Source organism: Dreissena polymorpha, chromosome 9 (genome assembly GCF_020536995.1).
Source record: "Dreissena polymorpha isolate Duluth1 chromosome 9, UMN_Dpol_1.0, whole genome shotgun sequence".
Classification (NCBI taxonomy): Eukaryota; Metazoa; Mollusca; class Bivalvia; order Myida; family Dreissenidae; genus Dreissena; species Dreissena polymorpha.
Window position 1 is genome coordinate 96,326,759 of NC_068363.1, and position 26,665 is coordinate 96,353,423.

General features: G+C 37.0%; 1 protein-coding gene and 1 long non-coding RNA gene across 11 annotated transcripts in view; both read left to right on the forward strand.

Moving 5' to 3' along the window:
• The window catches only part of LOC127843874 (protein FAM102A-like), a 37,304-nt gene extending 12,054 nt beyond the window's left edge, over positions 1-25,250 (forward strand). For 2 of the 9 annotated variants that reach the window (XM_052373761.1, XM_052373759.1), the window contains exons 7-11: positions 1,559-1,712; positions 3,308-3,362; positions 5,321-5,350; positions 14,207-14,324; positions 16,551-25,250. In XM_052373761.1, coding sequence (XP_052229721.1) covers positions 1,559-1,712; positions 3,308-3,362; positions 5,321-5,350; positions 14,207-14,324; positions 16,551-16,603 — 410 coding nt within the window. In that variant the 3' untranslated portion in view covers positions 16,604-25,250. The remainder of the gene's footprint in view (positions 1-1,558; positions 1,713-3,307; positions 3,363-5,320; positions 5,351-14,206; positions 14,325-16,550) is intronic. The other 7 variants (XR_008032393.1, XR_008032394.1, XR_008032395.1 and 4 more) reach the window with 7 other exon arrangements.
• Positions 5,855-6,967, forward strand: LOC127843875 (uncharacterized). 2 transcript variants are annotated; one of them, XR_008032400.1, is made up of 2 exons: positions 5,855-6,425; positions 6,716-6,967. It is a non-coding gene; the product is annotated as an uncharacterized LOC127843875 (long non-coding RNA). The 2 variants fall into 2 exon arrangements; XR_008032399.1 differs by lacking the exon at positions 5,855-6,425 and adding an exon at positions 6,436-6,570.
• Positions 25,251-26,665: the final 1,415 nt, after the last annotated feature.

Consider the following 26,665-nt stretch of genomic DNA (forward strand, 5'->3'; position numbering starts at 1 on the left):
ACAATTGTTTGGAGCAAAAATTACTGGATAGTAAGTTTGACGACCTTGCATTTCGCTGTCGGACCTTTGAAATGTTCATCGACAATGTGTGATGAGCTGACAGGCTTTTGCCATGTCTTAAATATACACACAGTGATATCTGTAGGGTTTAATATAGACCCAGTGTTATCTGAAGGGATGAATATAGACCAATTGTTATCTCTAAAAGGAGGACATATGCAACCTTGTCAGGTCATTTCAGTCCAATGATATATTAGGCAGTAATTGCCTTTTGATAAATAATATTCCTTTTCTTGTTTCTGTGTGAGATCTCATACAGTTATGATTTGAATTTTCAGTGAGCTATTGCCCTTTCATTATTTATGTCTTTTTATGCCCCCGGTAGGGTGGCATATAGCAGTTGAACTGTCCGTCAGTCAGTATGTCAGTCTGTCCGTCCGTCCGAAAAAAACTTTAACATTGGCCATAACTTTTTTAATATTGAAGATAGGAACTTGATATTTGGCATGCATGTGTATGTCATGGAGCTGCACATTTTGAGTGGTAAAATTTCAAGGTGAACATAATCCTTCAAGGTCTAGGGTCGAAAAAAACAAATTCAAGGGAAGTAATAAGCTTTAAATGGACATAATTATCTGACCTGCCAAATTATTATATTTTTTTTAAATAAATCAAAGCGGCGCAGTAGGCGGCATTGTGTTTCTGACAAACACATCATGGTTAAAGGTCAAGGTCATCCTTCAAGGTCTAAGGTCAAAAATACAAATCCAAGGGAAGTAATAAGCTGTAAAGGGAGATAATTATTAAATATTGAAGATAGCAACTTGATATTTGGCATGCATGTGTATCTCATGGATCTGCACATTTTGAGTGGTGAAAGGTGAAGGGCATACAAGTATCTTAGGTACTTTAAGGTTACCTGTGAATCTACAGCACGGTAGTGGCTTTTAATTATTTGCTACTAAAAATAGAGATTTTTTACAGACAATTATTTTTAAGGGAAGTAATTTATATAATTATAAATCTCAGATTATATATTTCCTTGCCAAGAATTTAAGTTCTTTTCACAGTTACTGTACAGATTTTTTATTTTGATTATTTATAACTTAAATGATTGATTTGTCAAAGTTTTTTTAAAATGATATTATTATCATTTCTTTCCTGTACCAATTTGTGAATGGTAGGGTTCATTACATACCTGTGGACTTATGTCCATAGACACATGATAAACTCTGGCTATGATCTCTTTGATAAACCACAGGCCTTTGTTGTCAGCGATGTCTGACTTGGTCATTTTTGACTGTATACAGACTCCCCCCCCCCCCGCGTGGTTGGATTGGACAAAATCCAAGGGAAGTAATAAGCTTTAAAGGGAGATGATTTCTATACCTGCCAAATGATAAATAGAAATTTTATTTTAAAGCAGCGCAGTAGGGGGCATTGTGTTTCTGACGAACACATCTCTTGTTTGAATTACAACACAAACCCATATATCAACAAAGTATATCTTAAGGGAGCACCCATCCATCAGTTTTAAAGATATTCTTGGTGTTTGTAGATGACTCTGAAAAAGATTTTGAGAAGGGTCATTCTAGAAATTCAAGTTTCACCAGTCTTCACTCACGCAATGGTTCGAATTATGGCTCATTAACTCACAGCAGACAGAACAGCCAAGGAACCAGCACCTCTCAAGACCACCCTGCACATACCAGGTATATATAGACTTTTATAGTAATTTTAAGATAACTTGTTAAGTCTTGTTCTCTGAACAACAAGGTCAAAAGGTGTTATATGCTCCTGGGGCCAACATTTACCGTGGCTGGGTGTAAGGGGCTGAATTGTTTAATATTGATTTATATAGCATAATAACTAGGGATGGCAAAATTATTCGAATATTCGATTGAATGGTCAGTCCTCGAATAACAGAATTGATATTTGGATATTCGCATTTTTTTTATATAGTAATTGCCCTTATATTTAATGACCGCTTACTAATTGGCACCCGAAATCACTTGGGATTAACATGTTTGATGTGATGTTCTTCCTGTCAAACTGATAACACGGCCCGTATCAGCGTTGATTGCGCAATGCAATATACCGGGTACACACTCAAAGAAAGGCCCTGAACTGTTGTTTGTCAATGGGGTGCCAATTAACAGTTTCAATGGAATGGCGAATAATAATTAAGTTTCTGTATCACAGTATGAACAGCCATTAAAATGTGTGAATTTATCAAATTGCGCAATGTAATATACACACTCTAAGAAAGGGCCCAAACTGTTGTTTGTCAATAAGGTGCCAATTAAGGGCTTCAATTGACTTGCGAATAATAATTTAGTTTCTGTGATCATAGTTTGAACAGACATTAAAATATGTGAATTACTCAAATTTAACAAATTATATAAATTCAAAAAGTAAATGTTTGGTAGAAAACTTCTTAACAATTATTTGTGATAAGGGATCATAATTTAAATCCGAAAATGCTACCAGCCCCTTTGGAAATATGGAAATACTTTTCACGGTCTGTGTGTAAAGTTAGTTTTACATATGCGCGGTCTACTACAAATCCGTGGAATCATGCCACTGTTAAGCATCGCGGTTCACTGGAAAGTGCTAGTAATAAAGTCAAACAGCCATCAATGAAATTCTATGACATGATGTTTTTCCTTCTATTTGTGCCTGATTACAGTATCAGTCATAGTATTAGACAACAGCGATATAATTATTCGATAGCAACGTTAATAAACAGCCTCGTATTCAGCAAACGGATATAACCTACAAAACAATGGAAGTTATCACAGAACAAGTTTCACTCTTTTCTGATATATTTCGCCTAAATAGGCTTTTTCAAAGTTTGTTTTTACAATTGAGCTACATTTTCTTTCTATTTCAACACAACAATTGTATATTCAATTGTATTTCTGTGTCAATTTATATTTAATATCCCTACTGGATAGGAAACTGAGTAATAGAAGTTAAATCAATCCAGCCGTTTTATGCGAATATTCGAATATTCAATTGAATGGATTTGTGAATATTCGAATACCGATATAGGTATTTGATGCCATCCCTAATAATAACTGATAAAACTTTTTTCTAAAATAAAAAATCACACAATATTTAGTATGTGACATCTGATTGTTGTCCTTTTCAAATATTGTTCCAATCATGCCCCTGTCTCGAACTTTGCTTGGCCCCATTGCTCAGGTGAGTGATGTAGGGCCATCTGTGCTCTGTTGTTGAAACAATTAGGAAAGGATGTTTGCAGCCACCAGATTTTTTAAGTTATTGTGTGTTGTGGTTTCAGAAGTCCCAGTGCTGGGTCCTCCCTGTCAGAGTTTGCCAAAGCAGAGAGGAGACGGGTAAGCAGCTCTTGTCATATGAGTCGCGTTTTGAGAAAATTGGACTTTATGCATGTGCGTAAAGTGTCGTCCCAGATTAGCCTGTGCAGTCTGCACAGGCTTATCAGGGACGACACTTTCCGCCTAAACAAGATTTTTTGTAAGAAGGGACTTCCTCTTAACAAAAAATACAATATAGCGGAAAGTGTCGTCCCTGATTAGCCTGTGCAGACTGCACAGGCTAATCTGGGACAACACTTTACGCACATGCATTAAGCCAGTTTTTTCAGAACGCGACACATATCTCTAAACACTCCCAACACGCCACTGGGCTTGTAGCCACACTTGTGTTACTCTCCAATAGATGGTGGCTGGTTCAAAAATACACTATATTTGAGGCTTAACATTTAAACCAAATTATTATACTTAATTTAAAAAGCTTAAATTTTTCACACACAAAAACATGGTATCACCATCTTGTCTGAAGTGTATTGATAATACAATGTCTCAGCCATTGCATGACATTAAAATATTACAAAAATATGTCCTAATGAACCGATTGGCCAGCTCTCATTAAAAATTATGTATAATTATCATTGGATGACCACTCTCTAGCTTAATAATGAATCTTCAAGCATAACTATACTTAAACCATTGTTAAAATGAGATGAGCGTAACTTGGACATGTACGAGAACAGTTAAAGTACTGTCCCCTGACTGCTCTTGTTGTTCACAGCCATTTACAAGTATCCTCATTAGAGTGAATACATGTGTATGTTAATAAGAAAGACCACCTGTTTAAACTGTAAGAAAACAGAAAAGCACTGTTGGTAGCTTGCTATTGCACATTGAATAACCTGACAATAGATTGATTGCACATGATTGTTGATTGTAGTGCAGTAAACACCAGCGGTTATTACCTGTTGCTTATTATTATGCCCCCCTTCGAAGAAGAGGGGGTATATTGCTTTGCTCATGTCGGTCGGTCGGTCTGTCTGTCGGTCGGTCCGTCCACCAGGTGGTTGTCAGACGATAACTCAAGAACGCTTAGGCCTAGGATCATGAAACTTCATAGGTACATTGATCATGACTCACAGATGACCCCTATTTATTTTGAGGTCACTAGGTCAAAGGTCAAGGTCACTGTGACCCGAAATAGTAAAATGGTTTCCGGATGATAATTCAAGAACGCTTATGCCTAGGATCATGAAACTTCATAGGTAGATTGATCATGACTAGCAGATGACCCCTATTAATTTTCAGGTCACTAGGTCAAAGGTCAAGGTCACGGTGACCCGAAATAGTAAAATGGTTTCCGGATGATAATTCAAGAACCCTTATGCCTAGGATCATGAAACTTGATAGGTAGATTGATCATGACTAGCAGATGACCCCTATTTGATTTTCAGGTCACTTAGTCAAAGGTCAAGGTCACGGTGACCCGAAATAGTAAAATGGTTTCCAGATGATAACTCAAGAACGCTTATGCCTAGGATCATGAAACTTGATAGGTACATTGATCATGACTGGCAGATGACCCCTATTGATTTTCAGGTCACTAGTTATATTTGTCTTTTAATTTAATTTCTGTTTGGTTCTGTGGCTCTAATCTGGCTTGGGTATTATGCTAACTAATTGTGCATTTCACTGTGTTTGTATTTTAATCTATGTTGTAGATATAAATCTAACATTAAGTGTGATACTATTCTTTTATATTAAAAAATACTGAACCTTTATTGTTAACAAATAATAAGGCAATATTTAATTGCAATTTAACTTAAATTTCAAAATATTCCATTCTCCTATCAAAGAAATTACTATTGATGCACAAATTCATACTGTGTTTTATCTATTTAAATCTGTGGTTAGTGGGTAATGCTTGAGGGAAGCCCAACATAGGAATGATGGTAGTGTGGCTCCCTTGTTATCAATTCTCACTGCATGAAAGCCCTATGCATTGCGTACAGCATCTGTTGCAGATTCATGCCCATACGTTGACCACTATACATGTAAGTAACACAAGGCACTAGGAATCATCATTTGATCATTGATTATTCCAGCCTAGTTCTGGGAAAGATGGCTAAATTAATTTAATCAAGTGTCATCCCAGATTAACCTATGCAGTACACACAGGCTAATCAGGGACAACTCATATGGCCTTAACTATTTTTACATAAGGAAGAGACTTCTTTAAAACGAAAATTCAAAAGAAGCGGAAAGTTTCGTCCCTGATTAGCTTATATGCCGACTGCATAGGCTAATCTGGGATGACACTTTATGCAGATGTATAAAGCCCAGTTTTCACAGAGCGAGGCTCATTTATCCGCCTTCTATAGTGTTTCCTCTTTGTGGGGCAACATGCTTGTGGCCCTCTAGTTGTGGGCCTGAATTCAGAGCTAGTTACTGCTATGCATTCTTGTGGCCCACTAGTTGTGGGCCTGAATTCAGAGCTAGTTACTGCTATGCATTCTTGTGGCCCACTAGTTGTGGGCCTGAATTCAGAGCTAGTTACTGCTATGCATTCTTGTGGCCCACTAGTTACTGCTTTGCATGTTTGTGGCCTACTAGTTATTGGTCTGATTTCAGAGCTTGTTACTGCTATGCTTGTGGCCTACAAGCTGTGGGCCTTAATTCAGAGCTAGTTATTGTTATGCGTTCATGTAGTTCTGGGCCTGCTTTGCATGCAGTGTCTTTATGGTATTTTAATTGACATATCTCAGTTGTCTGCATACCTACAGTACTGGTGAAACAAGCAAATTTGTTAAATTGATGACCCCGGCCAAAAACAAATTTTTTGCTGGATGGACAACGCAAATTCTGAATAACCTTGCCTTTGGCGGAAGGAAGACAATTATTTATTTTAAAATTTAGTGGAAACATTTATTATGCCCCCCTTCGAAGAAGAGGGGGTATATTGCTTTGCTCATGTCGGTTGGTCGGTCGGTAGGTCGGTCGGTCGGTAGGTTGGTCGGTCCGTCCACCAGGTGGTTGTTGTATGATAACTCAAGAACGCATACGCCTAGGATCATGAAACTTCATAGGTAGATTGATCATGACTCGCAGATGACCCCTATTGATTTTGAGGTCACTAGGTCAAAGGTCAAGGTCACGGTGACCCGAAATAGTAAAATTGTTTTCGGATGATAACTCAAGAACGCATACGCTTAGGATCATGAAACTTCATGGGTAGATTGATCATGACTCGCAGATGACCCCTATTGATTTTGAGGTCACTAGGTCAAAGGTCAAGGTCACGGTGACCCGAAATAGTAAAATGGTTTCCGGATGATAATTCAAGAACGCATACGCCTAGGATCATGAAACTTCATGGGTAGATTGATCATGACTCGCAGATAACCCCTATCAATTTTGAGGTCACTAGGTCAAAGGTCAAGGTCACGGTGACCCGAAATAGTAAAATGGTTTCCGGATGATAACTCAAGAACGCATACGCCTAGGATCATGAAACTTCATGGGTAGATTGATCATGACTCGCAGATGACCCCTATCAATTTTGAGGTCACTAGGTCAAAGGTCAAGGTCACGGTGACCCGAAATAGTAAAATGGTTTCCGGATGATAACTCAAGAACGCATACGCCTAGGATCATGAAACTTCATAGGTAGATTGATCATGACTTGCAGATGACCCCTATTGTTTTTGAGGTCACTAGGTCAAAGGTAAAGGTCACGGTGACCTGAAATAGTAAAATGGTTTTCGGATGATAACTCAAGAACGCTTTTGCCTAGGATCATGAAACTTCATAGGTAGATTGATCATGACTCGCAGATGACCCCTATTGATTTTGAGGTCACAAGGTCAAAGGTCAAGGTCACGGTGACCCGAAATAGTAAAATGATTTCTGGATGATAACTCAAGAACGCTTTTGCCTAGGATCATGACACTTCATAGGTACATTGATCGTGACTCGCAGATGACCCCTATTGATTTTCAGGTCACTAGGTCAAAGGTCAAGGTCACAGTGACAAAAATCGTGCTCACACAATAGCTGCCACTACAATGGACAGCCCATATGGGGGGCATGCATGTTTTACAAACAGCCCTTGTTGATGTTTATTCTGCCAAATGTAATAATCTCGAAGTAACCCGCAATGCATCAAGTAAAGCGTCAAAATGTCATGTGGCGCATCATACATATCAATTTAAAGTAAATTTAAAAAAAAGTAAAATATTTTTAAAGTTTATCTTGTTCATTTATCTTTTCATTTGTAGCCTTTCACAGCAGTGGGACGTGATTATAAGTCGAAAATGTTTAGCAATTGTAGTATATTTGTTTTCATATCTTTGATTTTTTTACTAGTAAGACAATTTTCTGCCATTTAATGGCTTTATAATGATTATTGTATCCTCCAACCTTTTTACATGACTAGCTATAAAGTCACAAGATGTGTGTCATCTCTGAAATAAATTATACCAATCAAACACTCCTATCTTTTTGTTTGTCAAGGGTTTAATCTTTGACATGTGTCTTACATCTCAAATAGTAAAGCAGTGAGTTCTCTTTGATTGCTCTGAAGATGTTCTGATTTACAAAACCAGCTTTGTCCCTTACATCAACTGATGTGTGAGGCACCAGCTAATTTGTTCATAACAGGTTGACCCTAAGTGATGTACCTGACCTCATTTTGACCTTGACCTTGTCCATATTTGGATTAAGAAACACTCATTCAAATGGATCCATGAATGAATCCTTCCCAGTCTTCCACTGGGGGAATTAGTGTAGAATTAGTTTGACTGGTTTGAATGTGGCATCTTTTAAGATCTTGTCATCCAGCTGTACATTTTTCTACAAGATTCTAAATTTATTTTATATGCAAACTGAGCAAAAATCTTACACCAATGAGACTTTAAACTTTTAATTTTAGATCTTGCCAACTAAATAAAAGAACAAGAATGTAGAAATCAGAAATTCCTTTGCTATGGACCTACTATAGGAAGCCCACTTAGCTGCCTGAATTTATCAATTGTTTTTTATTATTTGTTCAGTCTTTATTTCCATCGAAAAATTAAAATATACAGAAAAAACTTGTTAGATTGAAACATAGTATTTTAGTCTAAAGAAGACCAACATGTTTGAATGAATATTTACAAAATTCTTGGCTACTGTGAAACAATTTTCTTATACATTTTTACTAAAATCATAAATCCCAAAATTAAAATTTGCCTTTTAAGCTCGACTATTATATATAAAATATATATAGTGGAGCTATCCTACTCACACCAGCGTTAGCGTCTGCGTCTGCGCGTGCGTGCAAATGTTAAAGTTTTCGTTCTACCCCAATTATTTTCATTGTCACTGGACATATTGCTTTCATATTTTGCATACTTGTTTACCAACATGACCCCAACCTATAAACAAGAGCAGACAACTCTATCAAGCATTTTGTCATAATTATTGCCCCTTTTTTACTTAGAATGTGCATATTATTGATAAATCTATGTTAAAGTTTGCGTACTACCCCAAATATTTCCTATATCCTTTGACATATTGCTTTGATATGTTGCATACTTGTTTACCAACATGACCCCAACCTATTAACAAGAGCAGACCACTGTATCAAGCATTTTTACATAATTATGGTCCCTTTTACACTTAGATAATAAAACATTTTGCTTAAAATGCCATAACTTCTTTATTTATGATCACATTTTATTATTACTTTGACAAAACAACACTTACCTGAATACCACAATGGATTCCACCCAAACTATACCCCATGCCCCTACCCAGAATCCCCCCCCCCCCCAACCTCCCCCCCCCCTCATTTTTTTTTTTAAACATCTAATAAATTACCCCACCCCACATTATACCCCCCCCCCCCCCCCCCCCAAAAAAAAATTTTTTTTATTTTTTTTTCCTTTTTTTTATTTTTGAAAGATCGTCTAATAAATGACCACACCCCACATTATACCCCCTCTCAACCCCCCCCCAAAACAAAAAAATATTTTTCCTTTTTTTATTTTTGAAAGATCATCTAATAAATTATTGAATAAGAACAATTTCCCCATGATGGCTTACATTATAATGTCAAGCACTCGAATAGTCAAGCGCGCTGTCCTCTGACAGCTCTTGTTTATGCTGCATATGGTGGCATATGGCAGTGGCACTGTCCTTTCTGCATTCAGTTACCAGAGTTTTCTCCTAAACACTTTAAGGTATTGACCTAATGTTTGTGTGTGAGTCTTAATGTTTTCACCTGGGTTATAGCTGCTGTAAGGCTTCAAAGTGCAGTAGTGGGCATTGTGTTACTCAAACACAGCTCTTGTTTGATAAAAAAAATGTATGTGATAGCATGGTCTAACTACGGATTACCAGCATAAGTTGTGTATCTGGCTGCATGATTAGACATGTAAACTTGCGCATGTTTAGGCAGACACATGTTGCAGTTCATATCCTGATATGTTCAGAAGAATTATCAAGTCATTGAAATAATGTATGCTTTGAAATAACAAGGCTTGTTTGATTAAAGTGTGTAACTGTATTAATCTGTGTAATGATTTTTATGTCCCCGAAGGAGGGCATTATAGTGATCGCACTGTCTGTCCGTCTGTCTGTCCGTCACACTTTGCGTTTAGGTTTCGAAAAATGCTCATAACTTCTATGTCGCTTCAGATGTAACCTTCATATTTGGTATGCATGTGTATATGGACAAGGCCTTTCCATACGCACACAAATGTTGACCCCCTTGACCTTGAACTTAGGGTCCGCGTTTAGGTTTCAAAATCTGCGTTTAGGTTTCGAAAAATGCTCATAACTTCTATCAAAGCGTTTTTCGGGGGTATATATCATCCTATGGAGACAGCTCTTGTTTTTAGCTCATCTATTTTTTGAAAAAAAAATATGAGCTATTGTCATCACCTTGGCGTCGGCGTCTGCATCGGCGTTGGCGTCCGGTTAAGTTTTGTGTTTAGGTCCACTTTTCTCAGAAAGTATCAATGCTATTGCATTCAAACTTGGTACACTTACTTACTATCTTACTATCATGAGGGGACTGGGCAGGCAAAGTTAGATAACTCTGGCGTGCATTTTACTGAATTATGTGCCCTTTTTATACTTAGAAAATTGAAAATTTGGTTAAGTTTTGTGTTTAGGTCCATTTTATTCCTTAAGTATCAAAGCTATTGCTTTCATACTTGCAACACTTTCTAACTATCATAAGAGGACTGTGCATGCAAAGTTATGTAACTCTGACTGGCATTTTGACAGAATTATGTGCCCTTGTTATACTTAGAAAATTGAAAATTTGGTTAAGTTTTGTGTTTAGGTCCACTTTATTCCTAAAGTATCAAAGCTATTGCTTTCATACTTGCAACACTTACTAACTATCTTAAGGGGACTGTGCAGGCAAAGTTATGTAACTCTGTCTGGCATTTTGACAGAATTATGGGCCCTTTATGCTTAGAAATTGAAAATTTGATTAAGTTTTGTGTTTTGGTCTACTTTACTCCTAAAGTATCATAGATATTGCTTTCATACTTGGAACACTCTCAAACTATCATAAGGGGACAGTACAGGACAAGTTGCATAACTCTGGTTGTCATTTTGACGGAATTATGGCCCTTTTTTGACTAAGTAACTTTGAATATATGGTTACATTTTGTGTTTAGATCCACTTTACTTTTAAAGTATCAAGGCTATTGCTTTCAAACTTCATATACTTTCATGCTATCATGAGGGTACTGTACCTGGCAAGTTGAATTTTACCTTGACCTTTGAATGACCTTGACTATCAAGGTCAAATTATTAAATTTTGCTAAAATTGCCATAACTTCCTTATTTATGATTAGATTTGATTGATATTTTGACATAACAACTTTTACCTGACATACCACAATAGCACGGTCGTTAATCACGTGCGCCACCCCTTTTTTGCGATGCATTAATAAATGAGCCAATGCAACTTCCGAGCTGGCACTTATGCCAGATGTTTTGAAATTTCATGGACAATTTTACAGGATGATAAGTTTTATATGTTTTTTCAACATAATTCGCATTATTTTATGAAATCGGGCAATGTAGTGCGATTAGCGAAGATTGATTCGTCCAAAAATGTACAGACACGTACATTCTCAACCCATTTAAAAACGTGACAACCTTTATAAGTAGTGGCATGGGGGCATTTTAAAAAGCATTTCGATAAGTTTTTACTGTGTGACGAGAAAATGTCTACCCAATTAAATCGCTACCGGCATCAAACGATTGCGTACAACATACATTAGATGCTGCATGCACACAAATATTGGCTTTTTGTCGACGTATTAGATACTTTTGCATTTTTTCAAAAGAGATGGAGCCAATACTTAGGAGGTGGCGCTTATGATAGGAGGTGGCGCCAATGCAGGATGTATCAATTAACAGTCGTATCTCAATGACATTATCACATGACGAAGATTTGATAATGTTATTTGTTATATTAAATTTATTTTTCAACGTACATACGAAGGCCCAAATCTTTACAGAACACAAAAACATTCTATAACAAATGAGATGTAGTTTTTTTTAAATATATAAGTGATCAACTCAATTAAGAAGTCACCAACATAACTAAAACATATTGTACTATGTATAACAAAAATTTGTAATACTCAATAAAACAAATAACTTAATGTTCAACATTATCAAAAATATTGATCAACATCAATATTTGTATACAGTATGATAATACACGAAATAAGTATAAGATAACACTTCTCCTTGAAACTATGATTTGTGACCGTTAACCCAAATGCTTAATTTACTAAAAGGCCAAGGTCAACGAATCTTAATTAGGCTAATTTATGTTGTTTTTCCCACTATCAACTCGAAAAAAAGGAAGATAGCTCGGTCTTTTTCCGTTAATTTGTTTTGTATAATACATGTTAAATGTTGTTATCTTACAAACCCGAACGTTTAAATTAATCAATAAATTTTTAGAAAACTACCTTTTCTAATTAAAGCGCACGCGACTCAAATGTGCTGAAGTAGTCAATTTACAAAAAATAATGTAAGTCCTGTAAACATAAAAGAAACCATAACATAAACTATTTCACTTTTAAATAGCTATAAATGTGCATTTGCGCCACCTCCTAATCTGAGCGCCACCTCCTTGGCATTGACTCCATCTCTTTTTGAAAAATGCAAATTTATCTATTATATCGGCTAGAAGCCGATGTTTTTGTGCACGCATTATCTTGTACTGGTTCAAAGCAATCGTTTTATGTAATGAGTGATTTAATTGGCAGGAATTCGCTCGTCACATAGGCAAAATACATCGATTTGCTTTTACGAATTCTACCATGCCACAACTTATAAAGGTCCTCACGTTTCCGAATGGGTTGTGCTTGTATATTTCTGTATATTTTTAGATGAATTTATAATCGCTGAATCGCACTACATTGGCCGATTTTTTTAATAATGCGTTGAAAAACATATTAAACCTAATTACCCTGTAAAATAATCCGTTAAATTTCAAAACATCCGGGCCTGAGCGCAACCTCGAAAGTTGCATTGGCTCATGTATTAATGCATCTCAAAAAAGAGGTGGCGCGCGTGATTAAGGGCCGTGAATAGACTCCACCCAAACCATCCCCCACAAGCCCCCCCCCCCCAGAATCCCCCCCCCCAGAATCCCCCCCATTTTTTTTTTCATTTTTATTTAAGATCATCTAATAAATGACTACACCCTCACACTATACCCCCCCCACCACCACCCCCCTCCCAATTTTTTTTTAACATGGTTAAAAACATTTTTTTTTTTTTTAGTTTTGAAATACCGTCCAACCATCCCACCCAAGAATACCCCCCCCCCCCCCCCCCCCCAAAAAAAAAATTAATATTTTTTTTGCATTTTTTTTCTTATTTTTGGAAGATAATGTAATAAATGACCACACACCCACACTTTACACCCCTCTCCACCCCACCCCTCCTTTGTGATTGAAGTATTGAGATAAGTCCCTTCACCTTTAAAAGAAAAATAGATGAGCGGTCTGCACCCGCAATGCGGTGCTCTTGTTTATACCCCCATTATGGTCTTAAGAAAAAAATACAATCCAAGGGAAGTAATAAAAGGGAGATAATTTCTAAACCTGCCAAATGATATATTGAAATTTTATTTCAAAGCGGCGCAATAGGGGGCATTGTGTTTCTGACAAACACATCTCTTGTTTCATTTTTATAGTGTTATGTGTGTTCACTGTGTTTTGTTTATGTTGCTTTTGTGATTGTTTAAAAAAAAAGGAAACCTTTCTTTAAACAATTGTGTGTCACTTTTGTTAATTTATTGAACCAATTATTGATTGCTGCAATCTCACGTACTGCCCAGTGAAGACTTGAAGTTCAATCTTGCTCATCTATAAATTATGGTCTGGTTTCAAATTTGGGTTTCAATATCACAATAACTAAGTAATGTATGGTGAATTCCAAAGAAGAATGTATAAAGATTGTTTATAATGGTTTACTTGAGAATGAATTTAGATATTTTTTATGAAACTGTGAACAATATAGATGCTTCATATCACAATCTTTCTTTAGATTGTATATAGACTGGGCAGGCTAGTGGGTAGATCTCAGTTACTTTATACAGTTTAGTGCATTGAGGTTAAGATCCATGTCATACATTAAAAAACAATCCACAAATTCAAGATTCAATGAAAATGCCTGATCTAAACTTGCACAAAATGTCATTTCAACAACATTAAATTAATCAACAGAATTTGACTTAAAATAAAAATGATGACCAATAAAATGTATTATAAGAAATGCAGATTGATTGGTGCAAAACATACATTATTGCTAAGCAGTCAGGTTTGTGAGTAACTGGTCATCATGCTAATGCACAGTTGTTATTGTTGTTTTCGTTGTTGTAGAAGCTGGAGGAGACGTCATTCAAAGAGCGTCGTGTCGACCAGACCCGTGTGGACGCAGAGGGCCTTGTGGAGGAGCTTCTCAAGTCCACTGATCTCAAACCTCAGGAGCTTGATGAATGTAATTACAGATCTTAAAGGGACCGTCAACCGCGTTAGACAAAAAAAGAAAAGTTCTAAAATACCGTATTTTTTTACAATTTTTAGTTTATATTGATTAAAATATCACAACTTGTATATTACATTACTTGAAAAAAGTTCATATTTTCAGCATTTTCGGTAATAAAATTTTGCTATGTTAAATCGAAAGTACATCGCGAAAATAGGTGACATAACAATATACACACTATAAATAGCGCAAGTAGATTGATCATTTTATATTTGTTAAATATATACAATTCACTACGCATACACAATTTGCATTCCTGGGTTTACAACGTGACGATAATGATCAATCTACTTGCGTCATTTATAGTTAACCTGGTACCTTTACCCTGTACAATTTATTACCGAATATACTGAAATTATTAAAACTTTTTTCAAGTAATGCAATATACCAGTCATGATATTTTAATCAATATAAACTAATAATTTTTAAAAAAAATACGGTATTTTAGAACTTTAATTTTTTTGTCAATCATGGTTGAAACCCTATAAACCTAAGGAACTTGATGAATGTAAGTACAGATCTCAAACCTCAGGAGCTTGATGAATGTAAGTACAGATCTCAAACCTCAGGAGCTTGATGAATGTAAGTACTGATCTCAATCTTCAGGAGCTTGATGAATGTAAGTACTGATCTCAAACCTCAGGAGCTTGATGAATGTAAGTACTGATCTCAAACCTCAGGAGCTTGATGAATGTAAGTGCTGATCTCAAACATCAGGAGCTTGATGAATGTAAGAACTGATCTCAAACCTAAAGAACTTTATGCATGTAAGTACTGATCTCAAACCTAAGGAGCTTGATGAATTTAAGTACTGAATACAAACCTCAGGAGCTTGATGAATGTAAATACTTATCTCAAACCTAAGGAGCTTGATTAATGTAAGTACTGATCTCAAACCCTCAGGAGATCATGAATGTAAGTACTGATCTCAATCTTCAGGAGCTTGATTGTAAGTACAGATCTCAAACCTCAGGAGCTTGATGAATGTAAGTACAGATCTCAAACCTCATGAGCTTGATGAATGTAAGTACTGATCTCAAACCTAAGGAACTTGTTGAATGTAAGTACAGATCTCAAACCTCAGGAGCTTGATGAATGTAAGTGCTGATCTCAAACCTCAGGAGCTTGATGAATGTAAGTACTGATCTCAAACCTAAAGAGCTTGATGAATGTAAGTACTGATCTCAAACCTTAAGAGCTTTATGAATGTAAGTACTGATCTCAAACCTAAAGAGCTTGATGAATGTAAGTACTGATCTCAAACCTAAAGAGCTTTATGAATGTAAGTACTGATCTCAAACCTCAGGAGCTTGATGAATGTAAGTGCTGATCTCAAACATCAGGAGCTTGATGAATGTAAGTACTGATCTCAAACCTTAAGAGCTTAATGAATGCAAGTACTGATCTCAAACCTTAAGAGCTTTATGAATGTAAGTACTGATCTCAAACCTAAAGAGCTTAATGAATGCAAGTACTGATCTCAAACCTTAAGAGCTTTATGAATGTAAGTACTGATCTCAAACCTTAAGAGCTTAATGAATGCATGTACTGATCTCAAACCTTAAGAGCTTGATGAATGTAAGTACTGATCTCAAACCTTAAGAGCTTAATGAATGCAAGTACTGATCTCAAACCTTAAGAGCTTTATGAATGTAAGTACTGATCTCAAACCTTAAGAGCTTAATGAATGCAAGTACTGATCTCAAACCTCAGGAGCTTGATGAATGTTAGTACTGATCTCAAACCTTAAGAGCTTTATGAATGTAAGTACTGATCTCAAACCTAAAGAGTGTGATGAATGTAAGTACTGATCTCAAACCTAAAGAGCTTTATGAATGTAAGTACTGATCTCAAACCTCAGGAGCTTGATGAATGTAAGTACTGATCTCAAACCTTAAGAGCTTTATGAATGTAAGTACTGATCTCAAACCTTAAGAGCTTTATGAATGTAAGTACTGATCTCAAACCTCAGGAGCTTGATGAATGTTAATACCGATCTCAAACCTCAGGAGCTTGATAAATGGTTCTACCCTACCTTGACTTCCACAAATTTAGGCTTTTTCAAGAAATAATAAAAAGGGCTATGGTGACCAGTGTCTTAATCAAAAACATCTATTTTATTATTAGCAATGAGTCAACAGTTGTAATATATGTAACCCAATCTTTTGCTTGTTTCAGCTTCAGGACTGCAACTGTTAGTTGGAAAGGATGGCACGATGGCCTTGAGATGAGGCTAGCTATGACTCTTATTGCTCATGTGTTGTGTGGCCTTTTTTAGTGCAATGTTGCCTTTTATTGGAGCTCATGGACTGGTTGAGTTAATACTGCTAAACTGTGTCACTGTTTACTCTGACCTTGTACACTTGATGACAGCGTGACCTGCATTGGACTTGTGGAACACCAATTGTAGTGTTCAATTGAGTGACTGTGATGTACACTGATGGTGTTCAATCAATAGTACCAGTATGTTCGGTGTAAAGGCAAGCGTTGTGAACAATGACCTCTTCTTAACTAGTGCTGAAGCTACTGGTGCAAGTCAACTGTGGCTTGTTGTCAACTGTGATCACTATATGGCATCTGCCATTTGTACTTGATTGTGGCACTTTTATTTTTTAACTGTGCACTTTTTGGAAATCAACTTGTTTAATGTAAATATTGTTTAAGATGCTAGCATGTTACCTATTTATTTGCTAGTTTGTTGTTCATTGTGCACAGGGAAAGAACATGTCATATGATGCAAGTTAATACTCTTGAACAATGTGCTGTGTAGTTCACGTGTTGGTTTTCATGTATTCATGGAACTCATATGAAAGTAGCCGATATCCTTAGAGTTAGGATAAAAATACTTGAGATATGAACTTTTTCCCTATTTAACTGTCATTATTTTATCTATCAATTTTTTTGTTGCACTGCATTTCAAATTTAAGTATATGAAATTTAAGAGCTCATTGATGTAAAATAATGAAAACAAATTTGTACTGTAGAAGAAAAGAGACCTTTTGAAGTACGTGAATAATATAAATAAATAAAAAGTTGTTCCTGTGAATTAAATTAGTTTGTTGTTTTAACCTTAGTGTTTGTCTATTATTATCTCTAGTTTTTGAAGCCTCGTCTCAACATTATTATGCTCTGAAAAGACAGAATTCCAGCCTATTGTAATACTCCAGGTAGCTATTTTCATGATTATTTGTGTAAAATGTACACGCAGTGTAAAGACACATACTTTGATATTTCAGTACATTATATTGACTGTTGTATTATTTGCTTGATCAAATCATGTAGCTTACAGGTTTACTCTCATTTATATTGACAATGTCCCAATTGTATAAATTTATTTTATATTTTATTTGAATTTCTTAATTCCATTATTTAGAAAAACTGATTATTTAGCAGACAATTGTTTTTGTATAAGCATTGCTGCCTTAATATACTGGTTTAGTAATAAATAGGGATAAAAAGGTTAACCGGTTAACCCATCGAAACGATCAGTTAACCGTTAAAACTGTTAGGAAAAGGTTAACATGATTAAAAATTTTACTTTTTGTGGGCAACATATTGCCAACTTACGGTAGAGTCTAGTTAAAAAAACAGTCCACACCAACAAGGGTAAAAAATAATGTGTCAAAAAACACATTTATTAAGAAATAACTGGCAGTATTGTTTTGTTTTATGCGCAAAACTTTAATTTGCAAACTGTGGGGAGTGGGAGCTATTGGCTTAGAAGTATTAGACACATTATCGAACTTGGCATCAAAATAAGTTGAGACGTTGTACAGCTTATTTTGATGTTTTGTTAACCAATATCCAACGCTGATTGCTCATGAAAAAGTGTTTATAAGTAACAATTGTATCAAGATTAGCATTCATGGTTAAAATCTTGACCAGGTGTTCAAGCAGAATTTAATGTTTTATTAGTAATTAACGTCCATCACCACAGCCTTAGGCTAGTTTTAATTAAGAAAGCAAATAAATTAATAATTTTACTAATTTGGTTACAAAACAACAATCAAAACAGATTTTTGAAATAATCATTAACTTTATGTAATTGTCAAGAAAATTGAAACAAAATGAAAAAAAAGAAACACAACATACCAGTAGTTATGAGGGATACAACGCGAACGTAACATAAGCATCCCAGCCAAAAATAAAATAATAACAAATGAAAATGAACATAGTGCATTACTTTTAACTTTTTGCTCATATGCTTTTATGCAGGAAAAATAAATACAAAATATATTATACATTTACAAAATTATAAAAGTAAACTTAAAATACATTTTTATTAAGAAATTGATATGGCTGCTTATTTTATCAACACAAGTGAACTTAAATTAGATTCTGAAGAGAGTACATTTACGAGCAATATGACATCTGTTTACGTTTACAATACCAGTTTTACTTTTAAAGCTTGTTCAGTTAGCCGGTTGCAGTAAAAGGTTAACCGGTTAATGTTTATGTAACCTGTTGCATCCCTATACTGGTTTAGTAATAAATATATATCTACTTTCTATACATCATAAATTATATCAATTATTTTACATTTCCATAAATTATACCCAAACCACAAAGTAGCCAAAAAGTGGCTTGACAAATTATTCATAGATGATTCAGCATTCAACATTCAAACTAAAATTGTTCAGCACGGGCAACATTGTTGTCATCTTATGTTCAAAATTGCACAAGTTTTTTTAACTAACAAATACTTTTTTAATATGATATTAACAAACTTTGTAGAAATAGTACTCCTTCACTTTCTAACTTACATTAGAACTTGCTAGCATTGTTCCTTATATTATTTAGTTCTGAATTTCTGTGTGATGACTACTAAGACTACAACTTTCTACATTTATACCATGCGTCTATCAGGGGGTATTCAGCACTACTACTAGCTTAAGTTCAATAACAGGCAAGGCAGAAATGTTGTCCAACAATATAGTTGCTACACCATGGTTTGACCTGGGGTCAAATTTTAGGGAGAAGTCACTTGCTTACTTAACTAAAACAGTCCTGATATTTATGATTCTCTTAAACATAAGGATTTCCGAAAATGCTGATTTATGTTATGTATTACTTTGTTTCACATTTTTCGATGTCCAGGTCTGTTTTCTATAGTTCTTCATTCTGTGTGTATATACCATTCTATGTGGTACTCCTGGAGACTGGAGTCATGTTCTATACACACAGCTGTACTGACAACCTCTCTCCTGGTCACTGGAGTCATGTTCTATACACACAGCTGTACTGACAACCTCTCCTGGAGACTGGAGTCCTGTTCTATACACACAGCTGTACTGACAACTTTCGCCTGGAGACTGGAGTCATGTTCTATACACACAGCTGTACTGACAACCTCTCCTGGAGACTGTAGTCCTGTTCTATACACACAGCTGTACTGACAACTTTCGCCTGGAGACTGGAGTCATGTTCTATACACACAGCTGTACTGACAACCACTCTCCTGGAGACTGGAGTCACGTTCTATACACACAGCTGTACTGACAACTTTCTCCTGGAGACTGGAGTCATGTTCTATACACACAGCTGTACTGACAACTTTCTCCTGGAGACTGGAGTTGTGTCCTATACACACAGCTGTACTGACAACTTTCTCCTGGATACTGGAGTCGTATACACACAGCTGTACTGACAACCACTCTCCTGGAGACTGGAGTCACGTTCTATACACACAGCTGTACGGACAACCACTCTCCTGGAGACTGGAGTCATGTTCTATACACACAGCTGAACTGACAACCACTCTCCTGGAGACTGGAGTCATGTTCTATACTAACAGCTGTACTGACAACCTCTCTCACTCTTATGCTGATAGATGTCCTGCTATATGAATGTCTTGAACCGTTCAGAGTGTTTATAGTCTGGTTTTGTACCCATATAGGAAGTATATGTGCCTGCTTTTAGTAACCTATTGTTTACAATATATGTGTATAGTTTCTAACTATCACTGTGTACATAGTTTCTATCAGTTAGCCATGTTGGTCCTGTACAAGTTATACTACATCTGCACTTGTTTTGTTGTAAATGATAAAAAGGTTGTGTTTTGACATCAACTGTTTTACAACTTTTGTTAAATCTGTTTATAAACCTTATGTTTTGTGTGTTTTGGAGACTCATGTACGTATGATTTTGGTACATGCAGTACAAATTTAATGTTTGCTTATTGCATTTCATAAAACTGATATACATGTTCAGGTATATTACAATTATCGTAGCATGTATGTTAAATGCTGCTGATATTTGGATGCTGCTCGGCTGTATGACTAACAGGTCATGTACTTGTGGGCACTGGATGCTGACTGTGCTGTATGACTAACCGGTCATGTACATGTTGGGCACTGGACACTGCATGAGCTGTATGACTAACTGGTCATGTACTTGTGGGCACTGGGTGCTGCTTGTGCTGTATGACTAACCGGTCATGTACTTGTGGGCACTGGGTGCTGCCTGTCCTGTATGACTAACCGGTCATGTACTTGTGGGCACTGGATGCTGCTTGTGCTTTATGACTAACCGGTCATGTACTTGTGGGCACTGGGTGCTGCTTGTGCTGTATGACTAACCGGTCATGTACTTGTGGGCACTGGGTGCTGCCTGTCCTGCATGACTAAGTGGTCATGTACTTGTGGGCACTGGTTGCTGCTTGTGCTGTATAACTAACCGGTCATGTACTTGTGGGCACTGGGTGCTGCCTGTCCTGCATGACTAACTGGTCATGTACTTGTGGGCACTGGGTGCTGCTTGTGCTGTATGACTAACCGGTCATGTACTTGTGGGCACTGGGTGCTGCCTGTCCTGCATGACTAACTGGTCATGTACTTGTGGGCCCTGGGTGCTGCTTGTGCTGTATGACTAACCGGTCATGTACTTGTGGGCACTGGATGCTGCTTGTGCTGCATGACTAACTGGTCATGTACTTGTGGGCACTGGGTGCTGCGTATCCTGTATGACTAACTGGTCATGTACTTGTGGGCACTGGGTGCTGCTTGTGCTGCATGACTAACTGGTCATGTACTTGTGGGCACTGGGTGCTGCTTGTGCTGCATGACTAACTGGTCATGTACTTGTGGGCACTGGATGCTGCTTGTGCTGCATGACTAACCGGTCATATACTTGTGGGCACTGGATGCTGCTTGTGCTGCATGACTAACTGGTCATGTACTTGTGGGCACTGGGTGCTGCGTATCCTGTATGACTTACTGGTCATGTACTTGTGGGCACTGGGTGCTGCTTGTGCTGCATGACTAACTGGTCATGTACTTGTGGGCACTGGGTGCTGCTTGTGCTGCATGACTAACTGGTCATGTACTTGTGGGCACTGGATGCTGCTTGTGCTGCATGACTAACCGGTCATGTACTTGTGGGCACTGGATGCTGCTTGTGCTGCATGACTAACTGGTCATATACTTGTGGGCACTGGGTGCTGCATGACTAACTGGTCATGTACTTGTGGGCACTGGGTGCTGCTTGTGCTGCATGACTAACTGGTCATTACTTGTGGGCACTGGGTGCTGCATGACTATCTGGTCATGTACTTGTGGGCACTGGGTGCTGCCTGTCCTGCATGACTAACCAGTCATGTACTTGTGGGCACTGGATGCTGCTTGTGCTGTATGACTAACTGGTCATGTACTTGTGGGCACTGGATGCTGCCTGTCCTGTATGACTAATCGGTCATGTACTTGTGGGCACTGGATGCTGCTTGTGCTTTATGACTAACAGGTCATGTGCTTGTGGGCACTGGGTGCTGCTTGTGCTGTATGACTAACTGGTCATGTACTTGTGGGCACTGGGTGCTGCCTGTCCTGCATGACTAACTGGTCATGTACTTGTGGGAACTGGGTGCTGCCTGTCTTGCATGAGTAACCGGTCATGTACTTGTGGGCACTGGGTGCTGCTTGTGCTGTATGACTTACTGGTCATGTACTTGTGGGCACTGGGTGCTGCCTGTCCTGTATGACTAACCGGTCATGTACTTGTGGGCACTGGATGCTGCTTGAGCTGTATGACTAACTGGTCATGTACTTATGGGCACTGGATGCTACCTGTCCTGCATGACTAACCGGTCATGTACTTGTGGGCACTGGGTGCTGCCTGTCCTGCATGACTAGACGGTCATGTACTTGTGGGCTCTGGGTGCTGCCTGTCCTGCATGACTAACCGGTCATGTACTTGTGGGCACTGGGTGCTGCCTGTCCTACATGACTAACCGGCCATGTACTTGTGGGCACTGGGTGCTGCGTATCCTGCATGACTAACCGGTCATGTACTTGTGGGCACTGGATGCTGCTTGTGCTGTATGACTAACCGGTCATGTACTTGTGGGCACTGGGTGCTGCTTCTTCTGTATGACTAACCGGTCATGTACTTGTGGGCACTGGATGCTGACTGTGCTGTATGACTAACTGGTCATGTACTTGTGGGCACTGGATGCTGCCTGTGCTGTATGACTAACCGGTCATGTACTTGTTGGCACTGTATGACTAACCAGTCATGTACTTGTGGGCACTGTATGACTAACTGGTCATGTACTTGTGGGCACTGGATGCTGCCTGTGCTGTATGACTAACCGGTCATGTACTTGTTGGCACTGTATGACTAACCAGTCATGTACTTGTGGGCACTGTATGACTAACTGGTCATGTACTTGTGGGCACTGTATGACTAACTGGTCATGTACTTGTGGGCACTGGATGCTGCCTGTGCTGTATGACTAACCGGTCATGTACTTGTTGGCACTGTATGACTAACCAGTCATGTACTTGTGGGCACTGTATGACTAACTGGTCATGTACTTGTGGGCACTGTATGACTAACTGGTCATGTACTTGTGGGCACTGGGTGCTGCCTGTGCTTTCTCGACTGTGATTCTTTTCTACTGTTCTCTAACTTGCTGTGTTTCTCATTATGTTTTCATTTTAACATTGTTCATGACATTATTATTGTTTTATGTTATTTTTTATTTCAAAACTTTTAAAAGCCTAAAGCATGCTTTGAGACTGTGACTTGGGTAATGAACATTGAATTTAAATTTAATGTAAACCTGTTGACATATTAGAGCACACTGGGCTGGAAATCATTGATGTTATGGCAGCAATTAAATATGCAAGGATATGTACATAATACATCATCATACAATATCTGCTTTATAAGGTTTGCTTGATCCAAATGTTGTATAATAAATGTTTGAGAGTTATACAGATATCAAGTAGAAGATGCTTTTGATTTCACTCATCTTTTTTAACCCTACAGACATCTGCTATTATATAATCAATAGTTTTACATTAGAATTAGTTTGTTTGTTTTCAGGGTAATACCATGCAATATTTTTCTCAGTAAAGTGAGAAACGAAATCCAGAGCGCTTGCACAAATTAAAGTTTGTACATTTTTTCACCTTACTGAGAAAATATAAAGAGTATTTCTCTGAAAGAAAAAAACACTTTTTGTTCATTACTTTCCATATTTGTAAAATTTTTGATTTTTTTTTATGCCTGTAATAAATGTCTCGTTGATGTGTACTTTAGTAATTGGGTTAAGAAATGAACATTCCAGCCCCATTTTGATTTTAATTAATATTTGGATTTCAACTTATATTTTAGGGCTGCTAGAGGCCTTATTGAAGTGCATAATGACGTCTTATTTCTTAGTTCTTTTGACTCCGCAGAAACAAGGTATACATGAATCTATACAAAAACAATAGTACTGAAAGGCTCACACAAAATGGTAACCTAGGTTGGTTTTTTAGAACAAAGTGAACACACAAATAATACACTAATGTTAAAGATACCACAATGTTTGCCCTTTCAGCATGAAACTTGCTCTTAATATTTGTAATACAACATTTTTGATGAGTTCTTAAATGGTTCTTGAAACTTCGCAAAAGCTTATCAAACCAGTCAAGTTCCTTGGAGTCTCAGAATAGCTACCTAGGGCATTTGGTGTCTCATATATATTAAGAATACTCTTGAAAACCCATGTATGTTTGACCTGTGTGTGTTCTGTGACTGCCCTTTGAAGGCTGGTGTATTGTTTACCTGAAACAACAAACTATACTTCTAATGCATCAGCAATCTTAGCTATGGCAACGGCATTAATTATGTAAAATGCTGTAAACGCTTTTGAAGTCACTTGTTTTTGTTTGATTTTCATAAAGTTATTTTGGGAGCTTCATATGTTTATTTCTGGTTTGCTAAATTCTATGGTTGTAAGTTTTTGTCATGTGTGGGCATTAATTTTATGTTGATATAGTGCAATTGCAAGAAAGAGTATTGCTGTATTATTGGTCAACAAACCAAGACATTATGAAATTACTGACATGCATTACCTTCTCTGCTATTTATTGCCAGTATCCTGTATAATTAATTGTATAGATTACCGTATTTAAAGTAGATATATTGTATATTTGCATGTGTCAACAGTTTATATTAGCATTAAGACTATGTTTACTTTCCAATTTGCGTTTCTCTACCCGCACAAATCTTGTTTATGGATACATACTGGGAACACTGTCGGTCATTGCGATTTTTGGTCGGTTGGTTAGTTGGTCTGTCACGCTTTACATATGTCGTTAACTCATCTTTCAGTTTTCTGCCCATCAGCATGGAACTTAGATACAAAATACATGGTCTTTGGTATGTGATCAATGTGAAGGAGCTAACAAGAAAAAATTTAGATTAATTTTACGAAATAATGAAGTTTTTCCACTTTTGTATGAGGTTTTGCGAGCGTATGTGTCATTTTTTAAATGATTTACAATGATGTAAAGAATTGTATATTATTCTGTAACATAGTATAACACATTTTATTTATTTTACTAGTTTTGTATTGCTGGGATAACATTTAAATAAACAAATGAAATACGAGATTTTCTTTCTGTATACTGTAAAACACCTAAAACTTGACTAAGGATTAGTGAACAAGCCAAAACAGAAGCTTTATACAGAGATAGACCATTACTCTCTTATTACTCAGTTACTGGCCACAAGTAACTTCTTATTACTCAAATACTGGCCACAAGTAACTTCTTATTACTCACTGGCCACAAGTAAATTTGAATCAGTAACTTCTAATTACTCAAATAGTGGCCACAAATTACCTCTTATTACTCATATGCTTGCCACAAGTAACTTCTTCTTACTCATATACTGGCCACAAGTAACTTCTTATTTAAAGTTATTACTCATATACTGGCCACAAGTAACTTCTTATTACTCAAATACTAGCCACAAGTAACTTTATTACACAAATACTGGCCACAAGTAACTTCTTATCACTCATATACTGGTCACAAGTAACTTCTTATTACTCAAATACTGGCCACAAGTAACTTCTTATCACTCAAATACTGGCCACAAGTAACTTCTTATTACTCAAATACTAGCCACAAGTACTTTGTTACACAAATACTGGCCACAAGTAACTTCTTATCACTCAAATACTGGCCACAAGTAACTTCTTATTACTCAAATACTGGCCACAAGTAACTTCTTATCACTCAAATACTGGCCACAAGTAACTTCTTATTACTCAAATACTGGCCACAAGTAACTTCTTATTACACAAATACTGGCCACAAGTAACTTCTTATCACTCAAATACTGGCCACAAGTAACTTCTTATTACTCAAATACTGGCCACAAGTAACTTCGAAGCAGTAACTTCTTATTACTCTAATAGTGGCCACAAATTACCTCTTATTACTCACATGCTTGCCACAAGTAACTTCTTCTTACTCATATACTGGCTACAAGTAACTTCTTATTACACAAATACTGGCCACATGTAACTTCTTATCACTCATATACTGGCCACAAGTAACTTCTTATTACGCAGTGCACAATCAAATAATCTGTAGTTTATGAAGAATTCAACTGAACTTTATGGGAAGCTTAATTATGAACATACTTGAATATTGCCAACAAGTTCTGCTTTTCTGAAACTTAAAGATACAATTGCGAGACAGAAATCAGTTTATTGTTTTAGTCCTGTGCGGATTACTATAAGCCATATTTCATAAAAATTGATAAGAACATTTTTTGTCAAAAGAAACCAGTATGCAGTGTAAGGCAATAATTGCAATATTCATGTGATACAAAAATTTGATAGCGGTACATAAAGTTTCAAAATGTTGAATGTCTGTGCATATAGATGATAGTACACATTTCCAACATTTGTCGTATCCAGGGTTTCCCCACATGTTAATATGGCGTGTCACTGCCCACCTCCTTGCATAGTCAGGGTTGGTCTGTAGAAATCACGGATTTTGGTTTAAACCCAT